This window comes from Amblyomma mixtum, chromosome 5 (genome assembly GCF_055824585.1).
Source record: "Amblyomma mixtum isolate Tamu chromosome 5, ASM5582458v1, whole genome shotgun sequence".
In the NCBI taxonomy this organism is placed as follows: Eukaryota; Metazoa; Arthropoda; class Arachnida; order Ixodida; family Ixodidae; genus Amblyomma; species Amblyomma mixtum.
This window is the reverse complement of record NC_143016.1, coordinates 39,964,301-39,976,846: the sequence shown is the minus strand read 5'-3', so window position 1 is coordinate 39,976,846 and position 12,546 is coordinate 39,964,301. Positions and strand designations below refer to the sequence as shown.

Genomic DNA, 12,546 nt, shown 5'->3' with positions numbered 1-12,546 from the left:
AGTGATTAGTCACCCAGCCGCCTCTCCACCGCCTGAGGCGGGAGCAAGGGAAAGAGGAGAAACAACGCGGGAGGCCGGTTAGCCGCGCAAAGGCGACGGCGAAAGCCAGGATTCCCACATCCCCCTCTCCTTAAATGCCCTCCTACCCATCGGCAAAGCACGCGGCCAAAATAAAGAAATCAATACACAAAAAAAAGTAAGCTACACTTCAGTTCCAAAATAAAGAAATGAATACCCAAAAAAAACTAGCTACACTTCAGTTCCAAAATAAAGAAATGAATACCCAAAAAAAACTAGCTACACTTCAGTTCCAGCCACAACAACGTAAAAAAACAACAACACACAAACAAAGGAAAACAAGGCAAACAACACTTGCATACGCTTCAGTAAATCAAAACAGCTTGCAGATTATATACACGGTACACAAGAAGATGTGAATAAAACTGTACAGCTATGTGACAGGTGGATGTCAGCCTCAAAGTTCGATGGCGCGGCCCAATGGGCCGGTCGGCGACTCACCGCTCGCCGACTTCAAGTTGAACGGGTTGGGAGGGCCGACGACTGATGGCGGTCTTCTTTCCGTTGATGTAGGGTGCGTTGATGACGACGGGGCCGCGGCAGAGCACTGACCTCGCGCCCTTGGACACGACATCACGTTCGGGCACAAGACAGTTAGTGCACCCCCTTCACGCCGGCTGAAACGGGCGAGGACGTTCGGCGGCGTCCAGATGTGTAACCTTGTCCACAGCGAGGGGTCCTTCTCATCCTCGCGCTCACGCAGAAGCACACAACGGCACAACTCACAGGCGTCGCCTTGGCTCATGGTTACGCGCGCACACAGCCACAGCCACAAACACGCATACACCGGCACGTGCGCGGACGCTGGTCGGCGACAACGACCCCCCCATCAGAAGCGTCCAGAGGCGCCGCGGCGAGGGTCAAAGGGTGCACTTTCCGCCCCCCCATCGCCCCAAACGCCCCGCCAACTTCCCCTCCATGCGGGCCGCACAAAACTCGCACCGCGACACATGGCTCCTTAACGAGCCAACCACCCACAGTCGGGCCGGAAATGAGAAAAGGCGCGCTGTACAAACGACACCCATCGTTTTCTTCTTGAAGATAAGAGCAAGCACGAGCTGGCTGAAGTTTGCCTATGTACAAGTCTGGTTAAAAAAACTGAACGCCAATGCAGACGCATGTTACCTATGTACATCTCGGTACGTTAGAACGAAAACAGACCAACAAGCTGGAAACGAAAGTGGCTAGAAACTGACTCAAGCAAAACAAATAAATAAATATATAAACACACAAGGCTGGAACTGACATGCTGCCAAAACAACAAAAAAAAATAACACACCGTGCTTCGCCTAGGTAGGGCCTGACGAGAAAGCTCGCCAGCTAGCTGAGGCTGCGTGCCTTCGGTTGCGGAAAAAGTCCGCCGTCCGGCATTAATCACACCGGTGACCGTCGCCTCAGATTGTACCGGTGCTCCGTACGCTTGCGTTCCGCAGCACCAGTTGTGCCTTTACACTTGCCTTTGATACCAATGGGTACCGGCGCAAGCTCATCAGACCGTGACGCGTAGGCCTTCAGGTCAATGAACCCCTGCTTGCTCCTGGGGAAAGGCCCCATCAAATCGCAGGTGGCCATCTGCCACGGACGCACACTGTCAATCGGTTTCATCATTCCAGGCGGCTTGCCGCCCCGTGACTTCACCGCTTGACAGACATGGCAGGAACGGCAATAGCGGAAAATGTCACGCTTCATGCCGGGCCACGTCACCGAATGGCTCAGTTTTGCAAAAACTTTGGAGCCACTCAAATGACCAGCCAGTGGTTCGTCATGAGAGAATCTCAACAGTGCGCCTCTCAGACTTTTGGGGATAACCACCTAGAACGGGTCGATGGACTCGTCATCGGTGGCTATGTATTTCAGCACGAGCCCGTCATGGTCCAGCAAATATGAATCCCCGGGGTTCGCCGCGACACACGCTGGCTTCTGCCCCCCTGCGCCCGCTACAATACAAGTAGCGTCACGGCGCTCCGTCTCCCTGAGACCGTCGCTCACCTCGCGACAAAACGGGTCATTTTGCTGGGCTTTCAGTAGCTCTTTAGGGCTGAAAACGATTCCAGTCATCCCAGAGGGGAGCCTGGTCTCGTCCCCACTCAGGTTTGCAGCCAAAATTTCCGTTCGCGTCGGCACTTCCGAGGCGCTCACGAAGAGCTTTGCCTCTCGACCGCTTTGCGAAGCGCTGCTCGCCTGGTTAGCGGAATGGGTTAACCCGTTTGCGGGTTCCCCCTCCTTGCCGCCCGGCGGCTCGTCCGCTGTTTCGCCCCCTCCGCCTACAGGCGTCAAGGCGCCGCTGGCGAGTGGGGCACGGGATAGCGCGTCAGCTACCACGTTTGTGCTCCCCTTTCGACACTGCACGGAAAAGTCGTAATGCTGTATCAGGAGAGCCCAGCGCGCCAGCCGACCCGCAGGCTCACGGAGCCGCATCAGCCAACTGAGCGCACCGCACCCCTGCCTCAGTGGAGGCTTGGGCGGGCTGCACGAACGAGGGAGGCAAGGCTCCTAGTTCGATGAGCGGCGCGGTTTCCACAGGGAACCGGCCAGCGCCTCGCCGTTCCCAGAGCAGAATTGACTGCTCGCGGGGCACGGCTGCTGCTGTTCGAAACTGCCGGTTGCGGCAGCGTGACACGAACTGCTTTCGCACTGGGCGGAAAGCGTGCACAGCTGAGGCATGTAACCAGCGGATGCACCGCAGGGTGCTTCCGATACAGCTCCAATGGGAGCCACGTGGTCGACATTTTGGGTTGTGCCGCAGTAAACCCCAATGGGGGCCGCGGCCAACCACGGTGTCTAGCTATTCGAAGGAACAGCAGCCAGCGGATCAAACGACGCTACAACTCCGTAGGGAGCCGACATGTAGCTGCCGAGTGCCGCGCTGGGGGTGGTAGACACGGTGCGCAAGCGTGATCGTCAAGGCGACCTGCTCGGCTAATGTGCCATCAAAGGCGTAAGCGCCAATGACTTAGCACGTTGGGCGCCAGTTGTGGGTTCCTAAGTGGACACAGGCCACCACCCACCGCGGGTTCGAGCTTCGCGCGAGCCAAGGGCCCCGATCAGCCGTCACCACACACACACTGGGACACCGTTGCAGCGCACTCAACCTCCGCTGGGAGGAGAGCGATTCGCCGCAAAGAAATAGGCCTCCAAGTTCACGAAGGAGACGTTTATTCACGTCGTCCTCCAGCTGATACACACACACTCAATAGTCACCCCGTCCCGGGGCGCGCGAGGAGCAAGGCTCCACTGCGCGCACGAAGCGACTCGAGCAATGTGCGCCGCTAGCACGCCGCTGCAGGAGAATGTCCCCGCGGCAGTGCTGTGATCTCGCTCTCGTGTCGGCCGTTGGGCCGGTTGCGAGAGAGAGTGGGCAAACAACGCAAGGTACGCCTGTCGGAGGTCGCCATGGACCCCGCTGGACAGGCTCGAGCCGCTGCAGGTCAGAGGACACGTGCGGGCGAGCTCGAGTAAGCACTGGTCCGAGCGGCAAAGGCCGGCAGGGACAAACAGTAACGTACGCACCTTTCGCTGTCTCGGAGGGATCTCTCTCTCTCTGGGCCCCGCTCGGACGGTCGCGCGGCGCGCGGCCGCCCAAAGCGGGCTCCCGAATTCCCGCCAAAAGGCGCCAATGGCAAAGGCCCTTGGGGAGCCGGGGCGGAGCTGTGGCTAAATGACAGTGATTAGTCACCCAGCCGCCTCTCCACCGCCTGAGGCGGGAGCAAGGGAAAGAGGAGAAACAACGCGGGAGGCCGGTTAGCCGCGCAAAGGCGACGGCGAAAGCCAGGATTCCCACAAGCCGAAAATGACTTTTCGATATAACACGCCAAGAAGAAAGCTAGTTAGAAGGCGGGAAAAATTTTACAGGTCACGCAGATAATATAATTATGCAGCAATCAGTAGTTGAAAGCGCAAAATATAATGTCTTTCATTTGGTGAGAGCTGCACAACCGAAGAAATGTTTAAGAAACAGAACTCAAGCTATTTCTGGTTTCAGTCGTTCTTTGAAAGCAGAACGTGACCCGCAGAGAGCATTTTTATTAATTGTTGCATATTTATTTATTATTTTCCGTTGGCTACATGCAGAACGCAGAATGAGGAAGTCTGCTTTTCAATCTGTGTGGGGAATATTAGCAGAGAAATGAGCTTTTGTGTAACATTTGCGACAGGGATAAGAAAAAAAGAACGGGTAAACCTGACAAAAAATGAGCAGGGGATTAACATAGTTAAACCGAGCAGACGTGCGAAAGCATGCGTTCATTTTTCAATTGGAGGGTACAGTTAAACTCCGCCTTAGAAATGTGGCATGATATCTTTAGTAGTCTAATGCCAATATATGCATAATTGTTCATTATCTACTTAACAGTCACAGATCACGGCGACTCCTCATACCTCTACCAGCGCAGTGGCGCAGCGCTTATTAAGCGATGCGCCACTCCACTGGCAGGCGGCTGTTTCTGTCACAGCCAACGGAGGGATCGTCCGACTCGTGTTGCTCTTCACAAGCAACGTACAACCGGCCAAATCTTTAGCTGGCGTGCGTGACGACCGCGTTTTCCGTGCTCCTGCAGCTTATGACGGAGCAAACTTGCTAAAATATTAAATCTAAGCAGAAGCTCACTAAGCCCGTGCTTAATATTGAGCTTTCCAGAAGTTTGCTTCGTCTCAAATCGCAGTAGCGCAGAAAAAGCGGCCTTCACGCACGCCAGCTAAAGATTTGGCCGGCTGTAACTCTCGCGACCAATCATTAGTTTAACTGCCACCTGCATTCCATTGGCTACATCTGGCGCGACGCTCATCCTATCTTACATGAGCTTCCTCCCAGTGGCTACCGCTTGCGCGACGTTTCTCTGAACTAACCCGAGCCGCATGTATCGAACTTACACGAGTAGCTCCGGTAAGGCCGGGTTAGTTTGGAGCCCAAGACAAGACAAGATGAAAAGATTCTTGCTCGGAGTTGGTATGTCTGGAGTAATGCTTTCGCAATAATTATGCATTGCGTCTGCTAAACAACGTTTAATTAAATTCCTTTTCATCGGTTCTGCCTGCAGATGGATGTGGCTGGAGGTTCGACGGCTGGCATTGCTGGCCTCCGACTCCACGGGGCACCACAGCTCGGGCACCATGTCCAGGCCTACTGCCTGGCATTGTCAACACTTCGGGTGGGTGTGATGACAATGTGTTGCTGTAGCACCGGTCCTAAAATTTTTACAACGTTAAGGCTGTTTCCGGTTCGAGGTTTCTTTCTTTTAAATGACTTATTTTGCCCCACGCGCTCAAGTAAGAGCTTTTCTTTCACAACGGTTGCACGTGGTTCAACCTCAAAGCTTTTGACATCGCGCGCTTAGTTAAAAAAAAAAAAAGCGGGTGGGGGAGGGGGGGGGGGGGGGGGAGAAGATTTTCCGCGCAGCCGTATGTATTAAGGACTGAGGTGCAACCTTTAGCCTAGCATTTTCAGTGCCTTCTTTGAGTTGGGGTTAAGTTGGGCCAAAGTTTGACTTAGATGAAATAAGTCCATCGCTTTAAGAAAAGAATGGATAACCAGGAGGTTGAAAGTAAACCTAGCATGTCAACAAAAATTATAGGAGTCATATCGTGAGGAAGTCAAGCGTTGTTGCTGGTGTCACAAGGGGGATTTCTTCCTGTCAGGAAATTTTAACAGTGAAACTCGGCGAAAAGGGAAGTTAAAGGATGATCAGAAAATTTTAAGGACCGAATTTTTCTCGTTGTCTCGGTTTCTGTTTTCAAACTTCTGGCATTTTCAAGCTCTGCATGGGAAAAGTGCTACAGTTGGGATATTTCGGTTTAATTAAGAGGATCTTGGCTACAACATGGAACACGGCTGACAGCTGTGGAAAGTTTGAAAGGAACAATTTGCGTTTATGTGATCCGCGTGCTTCTGCATCCGTGGGATTTCTTTTTATTTGAAAGAAGTGCTGCCCAGTTCATTTGCTTTCGCAGCAGTGAGCCCTTTAGCGAGATTGCTCTCCATTTCATTTCCTGTAAACAACGAGAAAATACGCAGAGAACCGGTGGGAATGCGGCCCCAACAAATAGCTCATTCAGTCATCGACGAAAAAAAGAAACAAAGAAGGAAGGAAAGAAAAAAAGGAAAGAAAGAAAGACGGAAAGGAAGGAAGGAAGGAAAGAAATTGAGAAATAAAGAAAGAAGGAAGGAAAGAAAGAGAGAGCAGAGAAAAAAGAAAGAAGGAAGGAAGGAAGAAAGAAAGAAAGAAGGAAAGGAAGAAAGAAAAAGAAAGAAAGGAAGAAAGAAAGAAAGAGAGAAGGAAAGAAAGAACGAAAGAAAGGAAGAAAGAAAGAAAGAAAGAAAGAGAGAGAGAGAGAAAAAAGGAAAGAAAGAGAGAAAGAAAGAAACAGAAAAAGAAAGGAAGAAAGAAAGAAGGAGAGAAAGAAAGAAAGAAAGAAAGAAAGAAAGAAAGAAAGAAAGAAAGAAAGAAAGAAAGAAAGAAAGAAAGAAAGAAAGAAAGAAAGAAAGAAAGAAAGAAAGAAAGAAAGAAAGAAAGAAAGAAAGAAAGAAAGAAAGAAAGAAATTGTAGACAAATACATTACCTCTAAAACACACTGCACGGTGGGAACACGCGCAAGCTTTAGATAAAACTTGCCGTTTTAGAGTGCGTATCAGCATGCGCAAGACGATTGAACGGACTGCGTTTCTCAAATGCTTGCACTGGCATTGTTTGTCAAATGCTTCGTACTGTGCGATTTCTGAAAAAAAAAAAGAACTTCTTTTCTTGTTCGTGAAAGCTTACTGTGTGCTTTGATCGGCGCAGGAACCGCCTATTACCACTGCCTTGTGAGGGGTTCTTGGGAAGACGCAATGGGAAACTACGACGCATGCACATCATCCCCATACTACGTAAGCGTTCTCAGCTATACCAAGCTATAAAGCGTTTGTGTCGCTCGTAGAAGTTTTAAAGTTACTACAATAATGATGAACGCCAATTATGACACTACTGTCGAAGTTTTAAGAAAATATCATGTTTTGCCATTAAAAATGCAGCTCGAATATTTCGGGCATACATGTTGTGCTAAGAAGCTGAAGAGGTTCCCTAGAAAGCTGAAACGAAAGTTCCACTTATAAGAACGTTAGTTGTGAGCTCTCACTCAGAACCACAGAGATATGATGGCTTCCTTTCATCTCTCTTAGCGAGTAGGCCGAAAGCATTATGCAAAATCAGTGCACCCTGTGGCCAAATATCTCACAGAAATTGGAGCGCCATATAAGAAAAATATAGAGTGGTGCTTACTTGCAGCGCTAATCCTTATTAATTTCAGTGCCAGGCCAAAGTTGAGCAAATGCACGGCCCGGTCATCAGAGAGCAATCTGATGTCCTGCCTTAAAATTATCATGAGCGTGACTTAGTCTTAATGTGTCCAGCACAGCGCAGCTAAATTCAACTGTCTGAAGTAAGCATGCAGATACTTCACACTTCATATTTTATAACATATTCTGTTTTAATTGTCTTGCCATAACAATCCAAAACAGTCAAACGTGTAGTATAATCCTTGACATGTTGTAGCAACAACATTTCGTATGCCTAATGGACGTCTGAACACAGATTTATATTGTGGTAATCTCAGTGCTGCACTCGACGCTCATATTTTGCTTTTGGCAAAACTGTGTTTTCGTGAATCACCTCTATGCAATAGCTTGAAAAACCTTTGACAGCGGGCAGTTAACTGTAGCTTAACCGTGTGCGCCTGCCTAACGTTAGTCATACTAATGTGCCTCCACCAAGTGGCACCGTTGTGGATCCCCGCCTTTGATATTTTTCTATGCGAGGATTCCGAGCCGACTACGAGCGGAATATTTTGCAACGGGCCAAAATGAGCTACACCTCCAACTTCGAACTGATAGGCTGCCTCCATGGACAAAGCCATACAGCCGTTCCGTCTTTTCAGGACCCCGAGCTGAAGCTCCTAATCGACATCGCTCAGGAAATAGGGGAGTATGTTCCCTGGGAGCAGAGTTCCCCGAGAGGGGAGAACTGGATGTGGCAGGAGAAGATCGACCACTTCAAGCACTGCCTCGAGCACGTGCTCCTCAAGCCATTTCCCGAGCTTGGTAAGTGCTCTGCGATGCTGATCTGGTTGCCAGTGAACCGGTGAGCGCAATATGTTGAGCACTGTTCGTACTTCTTTGCCGACAGGTGTGAATGAGTCCCTCTGTCCCCGAACGTGGGATGGCTGGAACTGTTGGGACGATACACCACCAGGTCAAACTGTGTTTGCTCCGTGTCCACAGTTCGTGGCAGGATTTCTTTCGTCGAGTGAGTGACTCCACGTCTGTCATTTGATTACAGCAAAGATGTGTCTTTTGCCGTAATGCCATAACAGCCATACTTCAGTAATCACGCTGAGCTTTCAGTGTAGCTGAGTGGCGTCATTTGTGTCCGTTAGGGTCGTGCTAAGAGCAAATAAATGAATGATGCCTCAGGTGACGAGCTGAACTGTGGTTGCAAAGACCCAGTGAAAAACTTCCAGTGAAAAACGTTCTGTGAAAAACTTCATGGACTTCCATTTATTTTTTAATGCCCAAATGGCGGTGAAGGTAGGTACTCACGTAACTTTAACTTTAAGCTGGTATTTCCAAACATCGCACGAGGAATAGCTACGTTTGATGTTTCGGTTTCCATAAACTTAAATTCTGCGCGCACATTATTCAAGATTTGGCTTCAGCGTAAAAAGGTGTTCCGTTTGAAACAAACAGGTTTTACTAAGTTTATTCTCACGTCTATTGAAGATATGCATGTATATTTCTTTGTTTTTCGTTTCTCAAAGGGCAAGCGCACAAGCTGTGTACTGCGAATGGCACCTGGTTCCGCCATCCCGTTACCGGACACATATGGTCCAACTACACGGCCTGTGTAGACACCCACGACCTGCAGGTCTGTCTCACCAACGAGGACATTTAATTTAGAGGGCTCACTATTCCTGCTATCATGAACAGATGCTCTCGATTATTTCAGTGTCATAGCAAAAGCAGAAGATTTTGTGTCAATTTGGCAAGTGAAGCCAGGTAAAAAAGATGCCCAGGCTTAGCTTGGTTAAGCCAAGAATGCGTTGCATATTGCGCGGTCTTTTTGCGCGAAGTATTGCTTGGCGGCACTCGATTTTCTCACCAGCTTTTCCTCCGTGACGTATGGATGGATGGATGGATGGATAGGAGCGCCCCCTTTGAAACGGGGTGGTGGCAACCGCCACCATGCTCAGCCGTTCTTTTTTTTCTTTTTTTTTAAAGTGGTTTGGTGACGTCACGTCACCACGTGACGTGACGTCACCAAACTACGTGACGTCACGTCACGTGGTTTGGTGGCTGCCTGGCCGCGCCCAAGGGCTGAACTGAGTGATTGCAATATGCTACGCATAAAATAACGACCTCGGCTGTTTGTAGAAAGGCACGTTTCATATTTTTTTACTTTTTAGACTACTTCTTTTCTTTTTAGACTACAGATAAATAACATTGTCGGAAATTTTTATCGCGAGCTGCTTTGTGAACTTAAGGGTGTAAAATGACGGGAATTGTTTCTTTTCTTTCCTTAAAACTTTCATGAAATTCCTGTTGCGGCATTGTGCTCGTGCTGTCGCACAGAAAGATGCGACGACACCCGCCGAAAATCATTCCAACGCTCTTTAAATTTAGAAACACTCCACTTCAAAAGGCGAACTGAAAATGATTATGTCATGTGCCTAAAAAAGCACGCAAAGAGCTTTTCAGTAAGCTTAATATAGAGGGAAAAGCTAAAGCGTGCGAGGCGTATTGTTCTACCACTGGGCATAATTGGCCCATAAAAAGATGCTTTTAGATTTTGTGGTTAGCATGTTTGTCTCAAAAAAAAATCATATACTTTCGGCGTTGAAAGAATACAGGGCACGCGAGTTTCGAGGAACGTAAATAGTGTAGTGGCCACTCCATGTACCTTGGAATGAAAACCTACAGCCCATGCTTTGGTGAAGGAACTTTACAGAGCTCCTGCCATTTTCAGGCTCTCTGCCCAGGCTACACGGAAATAGCTTTTTCGGCGACACTTGTGCGTCGGAAGCTTCTGGTGCCAGGTGAAACTTCAAATTTAAGAAACGGGACTCAGTATGCTACTCATCAGTGTTACTTTATTTTTTTTTTCTATTTTCGTTACGCTTACTATTTGCGATCTATAAGAACGGCCTCCCAGGATGTATGCACAGGGTGCTTCAAAAGTTCCCAGGCCTCAGGGACTGCTTCTCAGCAGCGTAACCTGGCGCTTAAGATACCTACCAAGCTATCAATGTTCTCATAGGTGAGAAGGATACCTCTATCCCCCTACAGAGACTTTGAGGTTCGGGGGTATAGTAAATGCCCGACTCCATGGATCAAAAGCAGTCCCAGTTGATTGGAACCTTCTAACGCGCTCTGTACGTCACTTTCCGTTCTCGTCAGCTGGCAAGAACTTACAATTGGCTTTACTTTTGTTTCACAAAAGCACGAACTTGTGCCGCAACTTTACGGCTAAACAGCACCACATACAATTGTGGAGTGCCCTTCATTAAAAAAAAAACAATAAGTTATCATTACCCTGAAAAATTGTCTCGATAAGACTGAGCAATTCTTTAATTTGCCCACTGAAGTGGCGCTTCTCACTGGCTGGGCGACAAAAATAGCACCGGTGTCTCCACCGTAACGACCCGTGCACGGAAGGTGAAACGTCGCGACGATGGCGCCAAGACAAAAACAGAGATGCAGAGCGTTCGATATAAGAAGCCAGGCACGGTGCGTTTCATTCAACGATCCAACAAACAGGCGTGAAAACAGCCTCTCGCCGATGTCGGTGGGAGGCACCACGCCCTATGTCGCGGCTTGCGAAAATTACATATTTCGAAATGGACCGACGCGGAATGCAAGCCGCCGTCTGTCTCGAAGCTGTATCAACTGAATACTGCAGATAGCGCCAGAATGGCTGCCGCGCATGACGCCGACAAACAGGCGCAAAAGTGAAAAAGCCGAATAGGTGTCTTTCCAGCACTCCCTAATGGAAATGCAAGAAGCAAGGAGCAGCCGCGATGCAGAGGCTCCAGGCGCCCAAATATAACGGAGACAAACAACCTAGCATTAGAGAGACGCCACACAAAGCGATTATATTGATTTTTCTTACGTGGAACTATACCTAGCATGCTTATATAGCCCGAACCCTACAGAAATGGATCTAAACAGGATAGGACCGGCAAGGCAAGACGAGCAATAACGAAAGGCCGCTGTGGTACCCTATTTATGAAGGATATCCTACCGCATGGAACACAGATGCAGGCTGGAGAGTGGTCGGTACTAGACCATTAAAGAAAGCGGAGTAGATCTTCAACCACAAATTGAGCGTCCCACGACACTTGAAGCAGAATTTCGTACCGTGTCCGCAAAATCATAGGCCCACCTTGTCGCAACAAAAAATCATGCAGGAACCATAGGGACCTCAGTATAGAGGCTGAGGCTTTCCAGGCCCTGAAACGATAAGCAACCAAACAATTACCGCACAATTCATACATCTATTTCATCGATATTTTCTTTTTTTTTCAGTTCCGAAACCTCGTGAACTCCTTGTACGTCACGGGATATTCTATATCACTGGTCGCGCTGCTATTGTCACTTTTCATATTTTGCTATTTCAGGTGAGTATGAGCTTACTTCTTTAAGGCATGATTTTGCTTTTCTAGTTAAGTGTTCATTCCGGGCTGCAACGGTTTTATGCTTTGTAGAGACTTATTTTGCTTTACCAGTCTAACACTGACATTGCCAGTGGTACAACGAGTACGCATGAACATGTTTTCTGGTACCCAGAAATGGCATTTTTTATTGGTGAGCGCTGCCTGAAAAAAGATGGCAATACTAGGTTATTCGTTGAAAGCGCTCTTTTAAGACGAAACTGAAGGCCCCAGGAAAAGAAGAAACAGGACTGACATTTGCCGAAATTGGAGCAAGGTTGTTTCGTTTGGTTCATGGCAAGTTTTGTGCGACAAATTTCCTCTAATTGAGAACGTTCTACTGCAAAGCAACGGTATAAAATGCTCATCTAGTTACATGGAGCGGTCTAGTGTCTGCTAGTTCAATGTTTGGCGAAAGTAAATTACCAAGGTTCAGTGTTCTTCTCTATACGTTAGGTGAGTTAGTGCTTGATATCAGTGTACGCTCATCAATGAAACTGAGCACACTACGATAGAAAATGCAGTGTTTTCTTCACAGCACGGCAGTGGCGGTAATGCAGTACATTAAAATTCCCTCAAGTATCAATTTCACTTCAAATATCCTGCCTGCGGCTGTTCAGAAGGGTAAAACCACAAAACAAGTAAACCATTGTCTACACAGTCTAGGCGCATTGGCTTTGTAACAAAATCATGCTTCAGTGTCTGCGGCTAAGTGTTGACCTCTAAGAAGGTTGAAACGCATGAAATGTACTAATACACTAAGCGCACAAACAGGAATTACGATTCGTCGTT

At 48.4% G+C, this 12,546-nt stretch overlaps 1 protein-coding gene across 3 annotated transcripts in view; it reads left to right on the top strand.

Annotated features, from left to right (window-relative positions):
- LOC149341856 (calcitonin gene-related peptide type 1 receptor-like) overlaps positions 1-12,546 on the top strand; it is a 128,034-nt gene that overhangs the window by 103,866 nt on the left and 11,622 nt on the right. For all 3 annotated transcript variants that reach the window (XM_089544102.1, XM_089544101.1, XM_089544103.1), the window contains 6 exons: positions 5,115-5,225; positions 6,855-6,940; positions 7,987-8,149; positions 8,235-8,354; positions 8,866-8,972; positions 11,630-11,721. In XM_089544102.1, coding sequence (XP_089400228.1) covers positions 5,115-5,225; positions 6,855-6,940; positions 7,987-8,149; positions 8,235-8,354; positions 8,866-8,972; positions 11,630-11,721 — 679 coding nt within the window. The remainder of the gene's footprint in view (positions 1-5,114; positions 5,226-6,854; positions 6,941-7,986; positions 8,150-8,234; positions 8,355-8,865; positions 8,973-11,629; positions 11,722-12,546) is intronic.